At 41.0% G+C, this 14,585-nt stretch overlaps 1 protein-coding gene across 4 annotated transcripts in view; it reads right to left on the reverse strand.

Annotated features, from left to right (window-relative positions):
• DNAJC13 (DnaJ heat shock protein family (Hsp40) member C13) overlaps nucleotides 1–13,482 on the reverse strand; it is a 62,851-nt gene extending 49,369 nt beyond the window's left edge. For all 4 annotated transcript variants that reach the window (XR_004427691.1, XM_033166186.1, XM_033166185.1 and 1 more), the window contains exons 1-6: nucleotides 13,450–13,482; nucleotides 7,466–7,546; nucleotides 6,113–6,188; nucleotides 4,184–4,333; nucleotides 3,091–3,132; nucleotides 594–794 (exon numbers count right to left, since the gene is read on the reverse strand). Coding sequence is in view for 3 of the 4 variants with exons in the window: in XM_033166186.1 (XP_033022077.1) it covers nucleotides 594–794; nucleotides 3,091–3,132; nucleotides 4,184–4,333; nucleotides 6,113–6,188; nucleotides 7,466–7,533 (537 nt within the window). In the remaining variant the exon portion in view is untranslated. The remainder of the gene's footprint in view (nucleotides 1–593; nucleotides 795–3,090; nucleotides 3,133–4,183; nucleotides 4,334–6,112; nucleotides 6,189–7,465; nucleotides 7,547–13,449) is intronic.
• Between the last annotated feature and the right edge of the window lie 1,103 nt (nucleotides 13,483–14,585).

The following is a 14,585-nucleotide window of genomic DNA, read 5'->3' on the forward strand; positions in this document are numbered from 1 at the left end:
AACAGAATTTGTAAAACTGAACACAGTGAATAGCAATTAGTATGAAATAATTCATAGCTTATCATCTTCTCTCAACTGTCCAGTCGCCAGCTGAACAAAAGAATCAAAATATCCAAGAGCCATCAGTGCATAACTGTGTTTTGCTAAGGATCAGTTGTATTTTCTAGCTCAAACACCTAGGTAATTATGCACAATGCAACCACACTTCAAATACACCTCAAAAACAATATTCTATAGCTGGAAAACATGCAGAAAGGGGCAACCAAAATGACTGAGAGGATGTGACAACTCTCCTATGAGAAAAGGCTACAAAATTTAGTTGGGGGGGGGGAGGAATAAGGAGGGACATGAAGGAGGTGCATATGATTATTCACAGGGTGGAGAAGAGGTTTTTCTTTTATCAAGATACCAGGACACAGATCCATTCAATAAAGCTGAATGTTGGAAGATACAGGATAGGAAAATAGAGGTGATTCTCTGCACAGCGAACAGTTAAACTTTCTCACCTTGTCAAATGAACCAAGTCTACTGAATTCAAGGTTATTGGTGTCTTGATTTAGGCATAGGTGAAGTTGTGATGTTAGGATACTTACTAGTCTACTAAATCCACCATAAAGTATACAAAAGCCTCCAGCATAATCAGACAGATCAACAAATCCTTCAATATTTCTGTAGTCATAAGAACATAGGACTTTGTTTGTTGCAGGATCAATCTGGTCAATGCCTCCAGGAGTGACTTCTAGAATTACAGGTGTTCTTGTGTCACTCCAGTGATGCTTATAACAGTTGTATCTCTGTGAAAAGGAAGTGGTAGGTAAGGACACGGAGGGGATACACACACACAAATACAGTATCACAACTTAGGGGAGCAGTTGCTTAATATGAAAGCAGAAGAACAGAAGTCTAAAAATATTTTCTGAGCACAGGTAGCCATGCAGTTAACTATATTTTCAGTGCTGCAAACCCAACAAGCACATTGGACTCTCTTCATATACTGCATTCCTGCCACAAAGATTACAGGTGTGTAAGAAGCAACATTCAATACATATATAGATTGCTGCATGATGGAGCCACAGGGCTCATCATTTGATCCTATGAATATGCAGTATGCCTAATATATTGAAAAACCGGCATTAACAGTGCTTTCTGTGAACATGTAAAGGTAAAAGGTAAAGGGACCCCTGACCGTTAGGTCCAGTCGCGGACGACTCTGGGGTTGAGGCGCTCATCTCGCTTAACTGGCTGAGGGAGCCGGCATACAGCTTCTAGGTCATGTGGCCAGCATGACTAAGCCGCTTCTGGCGAACCAGAGCAGCGCATGGAAACCCCGTTTACCTTCCCGCCAAAGCGATACCTATTTATCTACTTGCACTTTGACGTGCTTTCAAACTGCTAGGTTGGCAGGAGCTGGGACCGAACAACGGGAACTCACCCCATCACGGGGATTCGAACCGCCGACCTTCTGATCGGCAAGCCCTAGGCTCTGTGGTTTAGACCACAGCGCAACCCATGTCCCGTGAACATGTACAAGCTGTGAAATACTATGTACGCACGCCATTGTCACATGCAACAAACTACATTTCCCGCACAAATGCATTTTTTTTTTGGTTATTTTTTAGTTGGCCATATAAAGGTATTGCCTAAACATGCATTTTTGGATTGCTTCCTCCACCACGCACATGGGCTAACACACCTAACTTACTTTTAAAATATTTTTGTGACTGAGGAAAAATTAACATATGAAAAAAATGCTCTTACTAACATGAACTAATGTTCTATTCCAAAAAAGATGAGCAATTTAAGGCTGACTTGAATGCTGTGAAACATGACAATGAGTTGCACTGACCAAGAAGGAAATGCAACCTTAAATTGCTTCATAAAATTAAACAGAAGAACAGAAAGTTCCTTTTCCTCATATATAAACTAAGTAAAAATGGCAGGAAGTAAAAGAAACTCTTATGCTGTTCATAATTTTGAAAGAAACACATGGTGTAAGCTACTGTAATATCAATTGCCATCTGTAGAAAATAGTTACAAAGAAAGTTAGATATTTCCGACTTCAGTCTTACGCAACACTTACCAAGGCAACACTGTGAAAAACAACACTATTCAAGCATGCACTTTAAGAAGGCTACCAATGTTCATAAATCTACGGGTAATTTTTATTTAAATTTCATTCAGTGCATAGATTTGACAAGAGTACCAAAATCTGCCAAGTCACAAGGCAGGAAGGATATCAGTCTGATGTAATTTCATATGTTGAAACTTGAACGACTCTAAGTCAAAACATCTCGAGCAGATTATTCCCATTACAATTAATTCAAGAAATGAGTAGAACATGAAAAGACGACACAATGCCCATGAAGGTAAAGAGTCATTTTAAAAGTCATTTTAATATTTCTATTCCAACTTCTGATCAAATGATCCTGAATGCCGTTAATGCAATTTAAAAGTTACCCAGCGCCCTCAAGTCTTCCAATGGGTGACAATGGACAAAATTACCGTACTTTTCTGTGTATAAGACTAGACTTTTTTTACTAAAAAATAATGTTAGAAAAGAGGGGTAGTCTTATACACGGGAGCAATCTACCTCCATTTTCTTAATTTTGAGTCCCCCAAAATAGGGGGTGTCTTATACATGGGGGCGTCTTATAGACAGAAAAATACGGTACTTTCCCCCTCACTCAATCCCAAAGCAGCTGGAAGTTGGGAGAAGAGTTATTTCTAGCAGGCAGGAAGTTGCTCTGCAATTGCTCCTTCCTTCGCCAAAGGCTGGAGCCAGTCTAGTCTCTGCCTTACCATGGTGCACTTCTCGGCCCTTGAACTTCCAAATGGCTCTTGTTTTTCTGGCTGACAGCAAAGGCCAGAGTCCCATCACCCTCCCTTCCACAGTCCCGGGGCACCGAGTTATGCACAGTGTACAGAAACACGCTCAAAGCACATTTACTTGCCAATTTGGCAATGAGGAAAAAAGTATTTCCCCACTCCGGTTAAATGACCTGTAAATGCCTCAGCCTTGAAGGGAAGCAAAATTTTAATTAAAAAAGGATTATTATTTTTTAACCAAAAAATGTGACAAAAGATACTTGCCCTTCCTGTGATTTTTCCTTCAGCAAAATCAGTTCTAAATCTCTGGTGCAGAAAAGAAGGAGGGGGGGGGGAATAGAATGAGTGGTAAGCACACCAAACATGTTACCGCAAACTATTTTGCAGATAATTCAAGTTCAAGCACATCAAACTGGACCCTTCAACTCACAGGATCTTCCAGTTAATGGGAAGGCTGTTTTATACTTCATACTAGAGCAGGGGTCAGCAAAGTCTTTGTGGCTTGGGCCGGTTCACGGTCCCACAGACGCCGCAGTGGCCGGAGTGCGTGCACGCAAACGCTATTTCCGGTGCTCCTTCCAGTGCGGAGGAGGCGTGCACAGCTCCCCATTGGCTGCAAGAGCTTCCTGCAGCCAATGGGAAGCCTGCCAGTGTTTCAGAAGGTGGTTCCCGTTCTGCTCTGCACCGGTTTAGCGCGGTGCATGGGAGGTGACAGAGCGGGCGGCGGGGGTCCATGGGCCGGTTAAATGACCCCCACGGGCCGCTTGTGGCCCATAGGCTTTAGGTTGCCGACCCCTGTACTAGAGCATACTAAATCCAAAGATAATGGGTTTTATCCAATGAATTCATCGGTTTGTGCAATAACTTCTGCCTTTACACCATATCCCTCTTCTTCCCTGTGTGCCCCCAAAATCTTCTCTGGAGGTTCCCCACACATCCATAACAGATTGGGGATCATGGGGTGAAGAGATGTTCCACTGCACAAATGGCAGGGTTTCACTGGATGCAACCAAATGTTTTGTATGTGAAAGAACTTGCATAAGCAGAAGAATAAATACTGCCATTCAGCCCATCTATCACATAGCATTGCAAACTTGTAAGAGCACTAGGTGGCTATTTTCCTTTTGATCATTGTTGTTTTAGTCCAACCCTGTAGCTTGGCACCAAAGTATAGCTGGTGGAGGTGTAATTACTGTCCTGAGAGTTATCAGTAATTAAAAAATGGCAAGCATGTGTTGCATATTTCACTAAAATCATGCATCCAGCAGAAATTGAATGTTCCTCATTACGTTACAGTTAGCAATAAAGAGTGCAAGGTAACCAGGAATTCAGATTTTTAGAACTAGAAGCTTCCTACCAGGGCTTCTGTGAGGAGTTCTGTTCTGTGTTCTGTAGAAAACTTAAGTGTTTCAGACTTTTTCCCACTTCCCTTACGAAACGTGAGGCTGAATTCTGTTCCTTGTCCTTTGCCAACAGGGCTGATGCTACAGATATCTCCATAAGGCCACTAAACCAAAAGATCAGAGTTGAAGAATGCTCCATAATTATTATCACCATAATATCATAAATTCATATACCAACATAAACAACTCAAAAGTATACAGAGATTTTTTTTTGTCACATGGTACATTGAACATAAAAGGGGAGGGCAAACAGAAAGAGAAAAACAAGTAATATTTTTTTTAAAAAAACCATTGCCAACTGATTTCAAACAGTAAGCATTCCATCATTCCTGATCTAAATTAATACAGGGCAGGCTTCCTCAACCTCAGCCCTCCAGATGTTTTGAGACTACAATTCCCACCATCCCTGACCACTGGTCCTGCTAACTAGGGATCATGGGAGTTGTAGGCCAAAAACACCTGGAGGGCCGAGGTTGAGGAAGCCTGGTATAGGGAGTTATATTTAGGTATCTATACAACATTTTATGCATTCAAATGCAAAAAGGGAAGCGAGATTTTTAAACCCCTGGGTGACAGCTGTTTGTCTTCCAACCTTAGGCACTATAAGGCTCTTAGCCACTAGGTACATCAATTGTTTGGTTACCCATAAATCATAGCTTGAATTCCATCCTAATAACCTACAAGAGATGTTAAGGTGCTCCAAGTTTAGAAGTTCTTATATTGGAAGAGTGGAAACATGAGGCCATTTATGCCTCTGAAAACGCTGGTAGCAGAACTTCAAGCGCAGAAAATCCAACAGCCCAGGGAGGGAGACCATTAGTCACTGGCACTGTGATAAAGAACCACCACTCTGTCCCATACTCCCAGGATCAGGCACAGAAACCTATTCTAAAGTTCAACACCCTTAATTAGCCAACTCTACAATTGCAAGATGCACAAAGACCAAAAAACTGACATCTCCAGTGTGTCCCCTAGTGTCAGAAATCGCAGCAATCTGCATATTTAATGAGAATGTGATAGTTACACCCCAGGCGTCTGGCTAGCCTAAGGCAGACTGCCAACTCTAAATTTAAAATATATTTCATTTTTATCCATATTAAACTTTTTGATACCAACAGTCCTAGGTATTGCATATTCAGCGTTTCTGTACTCAGTCATGGCACCAAAGTGTGTGTGTGGGGGGGGGGGAATCCGTAATGAGAAGCCATTAAAAGATCCAGGTGAAATGACAAAGATCAGAAAACTAACATTTTACATTGTGATTAAGTCTATAGTCCTTCAGATTTCTGTCTCCTCAACAACCATCATTGCCAAGCAGGGACATCAAGCAATCTGATATAAGACAAGAAAACTAAAGAATTACTCTTGGTAATTTTAAAATTCTATTACTCCCTCATATCAAATTGCAATCAACCCCACAAAGCATTTGGAGACTGTACAAACTTAAGGAACTAAATATAACATTTCATTTAATCAAGGTAAACAGCTATTCTTCATTATCTGATACCAGACACCAAAAATATACCGGTACTCCTGGGTTCCAAATAATGGCACTACTTGATTCCACATTAATATTAACATTCACTAATATGGATGGAAATCCATATATCGTTGAGAAATGTGCAATGAAAGGATGGGGAAAATATACCTTTATTATTCCAACCAGTTATCTTATGGCATGTTTGAAGGATATCATGAGGTAATTAATCTGAGCATATACCAAGTGACATAAGTTAGCCAAATCATTAATGTTGGCATTAACTCATGCAACTCCCTCTAGCCCCGAACATCTTTCCTCTCTCAATAGGATTGGCATATAAACCAACTCAATCCAGCTTTGGAGATAATACGTTTTCATGAAGCTACTATGTATTTGACATTACCTGATTTGTAACTTCTAATGTGTTAGGATTGTATGTTGTGATGGCATGACTTCCGACTGAAAAGACTCTCTTATACCTAAAAAAACATACCAACAAGAAACAAGACATTAAGGGAAACTGCAGTATTAGAGAGATATTGCAGGGAAAAAATTGCTTTTGTTTTATAAATAAGCCATAAACATTTATGAAGCTTCTTTCAGGTGAATCATCAACATGACTCACCAATATTTGGGGCAAGGAAAATTATCCCCTGCCCACTTCGGCATGTTTCTAAGCGATAGAAGTTAGGCATTCATTATGAAACTTGAGATCCCACCCTAGAATTATGATGGCAAGCAGGAGTTTGAAATGGGATGCACAAAAGCTGCTCCACCACTTCTGTATCGCAACACGGATTATGCAGGAATTGCAAGAAGCAGCAAATATGTGGGATTAGAGTTGTGTGAGACCTGCAACAATATGTTGCAGTTTGAAGCACTTCTCTCCAGAGTTCCAGTCACCAACTGATGCTTTCTTTCAATGTATTTTTTTTCCATTTCCCCTTCCCACCCAACCCCACACTTACAGCCAGGCTTCTGTGCCTACTGAGCATGCTCAGTCTGAGCTGTTTGGGGTTTTCTCCTGCCCTCTTAAGGGTACCCTCCCAGCCACTAAATAGGTTTTGTTGTTCTGTAAATGTTGGAGTTTCCCCAAAACTGTTAATACCTCCCTCTTGTGCATGGATGGTGCCATATAGGCTACAATATGTATTAATACTCAGAGGGAGTCTAATATTAGTATATTGGATGGTTACTTCTCTATAATATTGTTCTTAAGATACTAAATGTTGTGACTGATTAGTTTATCATATGATTTTTGCTGTAATTGTGATGTTTAGCTTATTTTTAGTTGCTGTTTTGTTAACAGTGTTATAAATTGTAATTGCTTCATTGATGTTTTGTTAATTATTTTACGATTTATGTTGCATTTGTGATATTCTATTATATTCTATTATGTTATTATTTGAGATTCGTTTGAATGAAAAGCAGCATAGAAACGCAATAATCAATCAATCTCTAGTTCATAAATTGTATAGGAAGCCGTTAATAAACTGACCACTCAACAACAGATAGTGTGAACATGTCCCGAAACTAATAAATTCTGTCGAAACATAAGCTTACATAAAAATAAACTGTTTAGGAGACCAGTGCTATTTATGAACAATCACAAGGAGATTATTAGATTATTAGCAAATTCCAATTCAAAGAAATTTTAGCAGACCAGTTTGAAAACTCACAGCTGGATAGCAGAAAGGCTATCCAGTATGTCATTACCACCTCAAAACTGGAGAATAAAATAAACTAGGCTACTTACTTTCCCCTCCATGAATGTTTAGTTGTGTAGAAACAGGCCAAATCTTTATTTTCCCTAATTATATTCATTTTGTGCCAGAACCTGTAACAAAATATGCTTGGGATTAATAAAAGCAATTTGCCACAGAACAGAAATACATTTTCTACTGAATACACAATACAGTTTGCTAAAGGGGTTGCTTGTTACTCAAAATGTTGCATAACTTTTAGCCAAAGGACCCCGACTGACAATAGTTCAGGAGTTCTCTCACATCTCTTTACTAATCAGCTTCACATAGACTACACAATTAGGTGATAAAAGGGATTGTACCACTTCAAGGTACAGCTGCAGCAAACCATTTCTGATTACCTCCTCATGTACAAAAGAACTCCCTGCAAAGATAAACGTAGCATATCAAGGGCAAGCATTGTAGTGCAGCCTTTTGTCTGCGGCACTGTTCTTTATCTGCAGGGTTAGTAGCGCAGAGGAGCAGTCAAAATTTGACCACCTAGCTGCATTCAGTGATACGGGGTGGAAAATCTTCCAGCGCTCTTTTTTTCCAAGTTATTTAAGTTCGTTAGTTACAATGAATGCAAATACAGTGGTGCCCCGCTAGACGAATGCCTCGCTAGACGAAAAACTCGCTAGACGAAGGCATTCGTCTAGCGGGAGGCTGCCCCGCAAGACGAAAAAGTCTATGGGGCTGCATCGCAAAACGAATTTGTTTCGTGTGTTTTTTTCCATCTAGCGAAAACCGCGGTTTACATTGCCGCTTCGCTAGACGAAAAAACCGCTAGATGAAAATATTAGCAGAACGAATTATTGTCGTCTAGCGGGGCACCACTGTACAGTGGTACCTCGGGTTAAGAACTTAATTCGTTCTGGAGGTCCGTTCTTAACCTGAAACTGTTCTTAACCTGAAGTACCACTTTAGCTAATGGGGGCCTCCCGCTGTTGCCGTCACACAATTTCTGTTCTCATCCTGAGGCAAAGTTCTTAACCCGAAGTACTATTTCAGGGTTAGCGGAGTCTGTAACCTGAAGCGTCTGTAACCCGAGGTACCACTGTATTAGGCAAGCTTGACTGTTTCAAAGTTTTTAGGCTTCTTTACTAAACACAAGGGAAACATGCTGCATTGCAACTCCCATTGCCATTAGTCAGTAGGAAAAATGGTAAAGAGATTATAGGAGTTGTAGCTCTGCCACAACAGAGTCACAGGTTAGCCACCCGAGCTAAAGGTTTTTTTTTTAATGTGAACTGTAGGTTTTTCCAACGCAATGCAAATTTCAATTCCCCCCACCCCACCCCGGAAATCCAACATTTGTTACTGCAACCTGAAGTTGCTCTTTCAGTCTTTCCCTTCTATCACTGCATTCTGCTGAGTGTGTAAGTGCATGAAAAGTCAAGTACTACCACAAATTTTTACTGACCGCAAAATATAAGTGTTAAGTCTCAAATACTGCAAAGGGACAAACAGTTTCATTCAGCCTTTTCATACTCAAAGCTTATCTATTTAGAGACTTTGGTCCCATAAATCTGGAGAAATGGATCCAATTCTTTGGCAGTTACAATGAGCAGCATGTTCACATGATGTGCTTATTATGCAATAACTTAAGAGAAGAAGGGGAGGAAAGAGGGAGCAAGCACACTACTAAGGTAAACAGAGGTTGTAAGGAATATATTTGATACAGGTACAAGTTACTAGGTTACAATTACTTTTTGCCACTATAGCTACAGGCACGTTCCAGCTTTTCGATGCCACTGGGCAAAATTATCACAAGCTTTTATTGTTCAAAGAATGTCATTTGCAAAGAGCCAGTCAGGTTTTGTAGTATCATATAACCATTTCATCAGATTTGTAGAATATAATAACTTCCATAATTTCCAACCTAACGTTATTAACCCTGAGGGTCACTCAAAAATAATATTCAACAATATGTGCAATTAATATTCCTTTTTAGGGTTTTAAAATTAGAATACACTCACTAACACACATCTCTACCCAACAATGATCTTAGTTCTGATCTCTTCTCTACTACTGTGTGCAATTTAGAGCTCCATATTTTAAGCCTAAATAAATGTCACTTATATTGATAACGGTGAATTGCTACTCATTTTCCATTGGCTAGCTTTAGAACACATTAATAGATCAGCTGCCATGTGAAGTCAAGAAATGAAGGCTGTTTTAACTCTTCATTATGCTTTAGCTTGTATATACACTGAAGTTGAATTATAAACATTTCCACCCCACCTTTTAATGCCCAGAAGGGCAACTGATAACAGCACAATGAAATACATAAAAATACAAATAAACACACACACACACTGAAATCCATTTAAATGCTGTGATGCCAGTGATCACAAATAAAAATGATCTCAACAGGCCCTATGAAATAATGATTTTACCAGCTAGCGAAGGGAAACAAGTGAGGTGGCCCAAATTTGATAGATACCAGCACAGTATCGTTATGTATACTACAAGAACTGGCATCTGTGAGTGTGTGGCAAAGTAACAGTCACAGGGAGAAGGGAAGGAAGGCAGCACCACGACTAAGGAGTCTCAAATGGTGCACTTAATAAAATGTTAAGGGCCACAGCATGTTGAGTCAGATGACTCAGGAACAAGTGAATCAGGCAAGACAGCTGAACCAATTAGGTATGCTCCGTTAAAAACAACCTGCTCAATGAACACCAGTGGAAGTTTTGAGAGCCCTGAGTTGAGAATGAAAGCACACACATACATAAATTTCTTTCTATCCAAAAATTCTATTCGTTTGTGCAGCTTCTCTCACTAAGCAACTTGGTTGCAATGTTCCACTAACAGACCTGGTCTACCAAATTATTCCCCAGTTCAATTTCATTGTTAGCAGCCGCCACAGCCAGCATGCAATTAACACATTCTCACTTTGAAGAAAAGTAATACTATTCTCTCTCTCTCTTTCTCTCTCTAACATGACTTTCAAGATATCTGAGACAGCTGATTTCTCTTTCAAGTAAAGCAGAACGCCCATTGTCTATTATACTAATTCCACACACATCCTTCAACCTCTCAGGTTATACATTTGTAATGTAACTTATTATGACTTCAAAGTAAAACTGAATTCCACCAAATCTTTCATTAGATGCAAGCTTCCAATGAGTGGCTACATGTTTTTGACAGCTATTTTAACTAATCTGAAGATGTGCAGTAAAGTTGGAAGTATCATGCACAGCATAATATTTGCTGCTTAAGTGCATCAACCATTCTAACAAAATGAAATCAGCTGTAGAGGTTGTTTGAATGGGAAATGTTTCAGGAAAGAAAAAGAAGAAGAGCAGAAGGGTGGAGCGTTGATGAAATGACTTTCCCATAGACTCAGTCAGTTTGAAAATCAATAATGAATTATTGCCATTCGTGTAGTATAGCATTTGTCTCTAAACAAAAAACAAAAAAACCCTGAAGCTAAGAAATAATGAACAAAGGTCTGTAATATTATCTCATATCAAATGTGTTGTACTAGTTATAGGTGAGGGACAACTAACCTTTGGATTGTCTGATATTGCTGAACTATTACTATTATTATTTATTAAATTTGTATGCAGTACCACACTTCTTCTGAAGATCACAGGGCGGTTCACAACATAAAAATACAAAATGAGAACACAAAATGCATACTACAAAAACAAAGGCAAACAAGTCTTCCCACAAATACATTTACAGAGCCATAAAATGATAATGAGACAAAGGCCTGGTTGAAGAGAAATGTTTTCACCTGGGACCTAAACATATGTAATGAAGGCACTAGACAAGCCTCCCTGGGGAGAGCATTTCACAAATGGGGAGCCACCACAACACAATTCCCATCACCCCTGACTACTGGCCATACTGACCAAGAATGATGGAAATGGTCATCCAGCACACAGAACCCATTATAAAGGAATAAATGTTTAAGGTTGTAGTTCCAAACATTCTTACCCAATAGTTAAGGCCCACTGAACTCAATGGGGCTTACATCTGAGTAGACATATATAGGATTGCCCTGTACACTACAAACCCAAACCCACCAAAGCTTTCATTATGATGCTAAAACTTGGGAAATCCAAGGCCTACCACTAGTAGCATCAAGACAAATGGTTAAACATTTTTACCAAGTTGTATCTATTTTCCTGTCTTTGAACTCAACATTGACACTATTGATAACCAGGCCTTGGGCTGATTAATGTTCTATGCCATTTTAAATGTGTTTGTGAGTGGTGTGTTATTGGTTTGTTTTCGTTCTTGTTTTTATTATGTATTTTGGGTTCTCTTGTATTTTTGTTGTTGTTGTGAACCATCCTGTGATCTTGAGATAAAGGGCGGTATACAAATTTAATAAAAAACTACTGTAACTGACTACAAACTGATTAACTTTACAACAGAGCATATATATAGTTCAGAAGAAAGACTGATTTGCCTTTTCTAGATCCAGTTTCCAGAACACACTGTGGTTACACATTTTACACATTAACTTGCATACTTTCCTAGGAAAATAACCACACGGGCTCCTGCATTCATCAAATTATGTATAGAATTAAAAGATACTGCCACTCCCTCGCCAGGTGGCCCGATTGCCAATCTACCACAAGTTAGCTGGGTTGTGGGCTTTCTGGGAAAATGCAGCAGATAAAGAATTACAAGGACAAAAAAAAATAAAAAGCAGTTTACTTCTGGGTGTTAATGATTAAATGATGGTACCGGTAAGTGGAAAAACATTTACTCAGATACTCACGCATGTGAACATGCATTCAAATTACTCAGAAGGTGGGGGAAATTCCAGAACTTCTTTAAAATTATTTGTATCAATTCCTGGATGCCAAAGACAGCACATACATTAACATCTTCTTTAAAGTCTATTATATATATATATATTGATTGTTTCTTTTGCAATTCTGGCTCTCACCGTGAGAAAAGCAGCTCTGAAGTAGAGTCTCTTAAAAGCCACGGCTTGCAGTGCATAAGTGTAAGTGCTGTTTCCTTGAAGAATTACTCCCTACTTTGTGGTGAATTATATAAAACACCCTTGCTAACCCTACAAAACAAGCACAGGATTCAAAACACATATTGGATGTGGAACTTCCATTTGGAATGGAACTGAAGATGCAATTCTCAATCACAGCATCATGCAATTCAGGAGCTACTGTGCATAAATTCTGTCTGCATCCCAAGAATTCACCTACCGTACCACATTTCTAAATGCATCTGAAGAAGTGTGCATGCACACGAAAGCTCATACCAAGAACAAACTCAGTTGGTCTCTAAGGTGCTACTGGAAATAATTTTCTATTTTGTTTCCACATTTCTAAAGAAAACTCCAAGGCGGGTGGAAATTAAATGCATAAGCTGACTATACCATTTTTTATGCCAGTCGATGAATTCTCTTCCTGAAAGACTGGATGGCGCATGCAAGGAAGCAACAAGCCGTGGGACAGATTAACTCTAGCCAGCACATTCTCAGCACAGGCATGAAAGTTTCTGGCAGGGGTTTGAACCCACCACCTTTGCAGCACAGGGGCAGCCAGGCAAAGGGGGGTGTCCCCCAAACCAAGGGAACCGTTCCGTACACATTGATAGGCACACTTGTGGAAGCATGAAGGCTTTTTGTGCTTGGAAACACAACAGTTAACATGCTATGATAGTGCACAGCCCGCTTCTCCCCTGTTGCTTCGGCCAAAGGGTAAGAAAAAAAAAAAGAGGTATATTGCAAGCTGGGTGCCAGCCTCCCTGAAGCAAATGCGGAAATGAGGGCTAGACACCCGTTTTAAACCCCCCACCCCATCCTATCTGCCACCTCCATTTGCCGAGGAGGAATAGGGAGGGGGCGCTTACTGAATTGGGGGTGGGGGAAAAACAGAAGTCACTAGCTCGGATGAATAAGGGGGAAAGTCCGTGTTTCTCCTCCCTCCTCGCACCCCTACTGCATGCAAAGCCCTCGGCGGTTCCCTTCAGTCTCTTTTTTGTGCCTGGGGGGGGGCACCCATTTATTTACCTGGCCGGGGAGCGGCGCCGTCCAGTGTGTGTCCCCCCCCTCCCAAGCCTTGCACTTACAAGGGACTCCGCGAGCCAGCAGCCCCCGCAGCTGCTTCAGTTGCCGCCGGGAGGGCTTCTCCTTTTCCTCCTCCTGGGCTGCAGCCACTACCCCTCCGAAGCGCTGCCGCCTCCCCTCAGAGCCTGGCTCTGGAGGCCGCCATCTTCGCTCGGGCAGAGGAGCCACCCTCGGCGCGCACGCGCAGTCCAGGCAGAGGCCGCCGCCGCCGCCTGCCCGGCCTGGTCACGCGACGAGCTCAGCTGACCCGCTCAGTAATCAGCCGCTTTCCCCCCTCACCTCGCTTCCCATTGCGGGAGGGAAGTGGGCATGCGCAGAGCGCGCAGCTGGAGGAAGGGAGGGAGAGTGGGGCGGAGCGAAGGGAGGGAACGCCCCACACTCTGGCCGGGGAGGGTGAGGTGTGGTAGAGTTGTCCTGGGAATGGAGGTTCTCTCTCTCCGTCCCCAGGACAATATACAGTATATAGAGGTTTTTATTTATACTTTTCAAATTTATACTTGTGATTAATTTTACAATCATTTTAAAATTTCAAAGTTTGACTTCCTTCTCTTTCTGCTGCTCCTTAAATTTATTTTTCAAATCTGCTGCATATCCAAATTCATTTAATTTGCTCATTTAATTATCTACTTTAAATATAAACTCTAATAAAACTGCAGGTCTTTCTCAGGCTTTGTTTCTGGTCACTTTTCAGGGAAGAAGGCACGGGCCCTGGTGGGGACGGGATGTATACAGCCCTTCACCCGAAGATTACAGGGCTGTTCACAACATTGAAAATACAAAATGGGAGCACAAAATGCATTTGTTAGCATCTGCCTGTCTAGGGAGACAAGGGGAGAGCTCACATTTCAGAGTGGGACGTCAGGCTGTTGCAGAGTTACAGCGTCATCTGTGGCTACAGAGACTTAATACAGGGGAGACACGTTACAGAATCATAAAACTGGAAAAGGTCACAAGGGTCATCTAGTCCAACCCCCTACAATGCAGGAATGTTTTGCCCGGTGCTTTTTTTTTAAAAAAAGAAAACAAGGTATGCCACATGGGGTGGGGAAGAATTTATTTATCTTTGTTGGATTGTGCTT

Source organism: Lacerta agilis, chromosome 12, assembly GCF_009819535.1.
Source record: "Lacerta agilis isolate rLacAgi1 chromosome 12, rLacAgi1.pri, whole genome shotgun sequence".
Taxonomy (NCBI): domain Eukaryota; kingdom Metazoa; phylum Chordata; class Lepidosauria; order Squamata; family Lacertidae; genus Lacerta; species Lacerta agilis.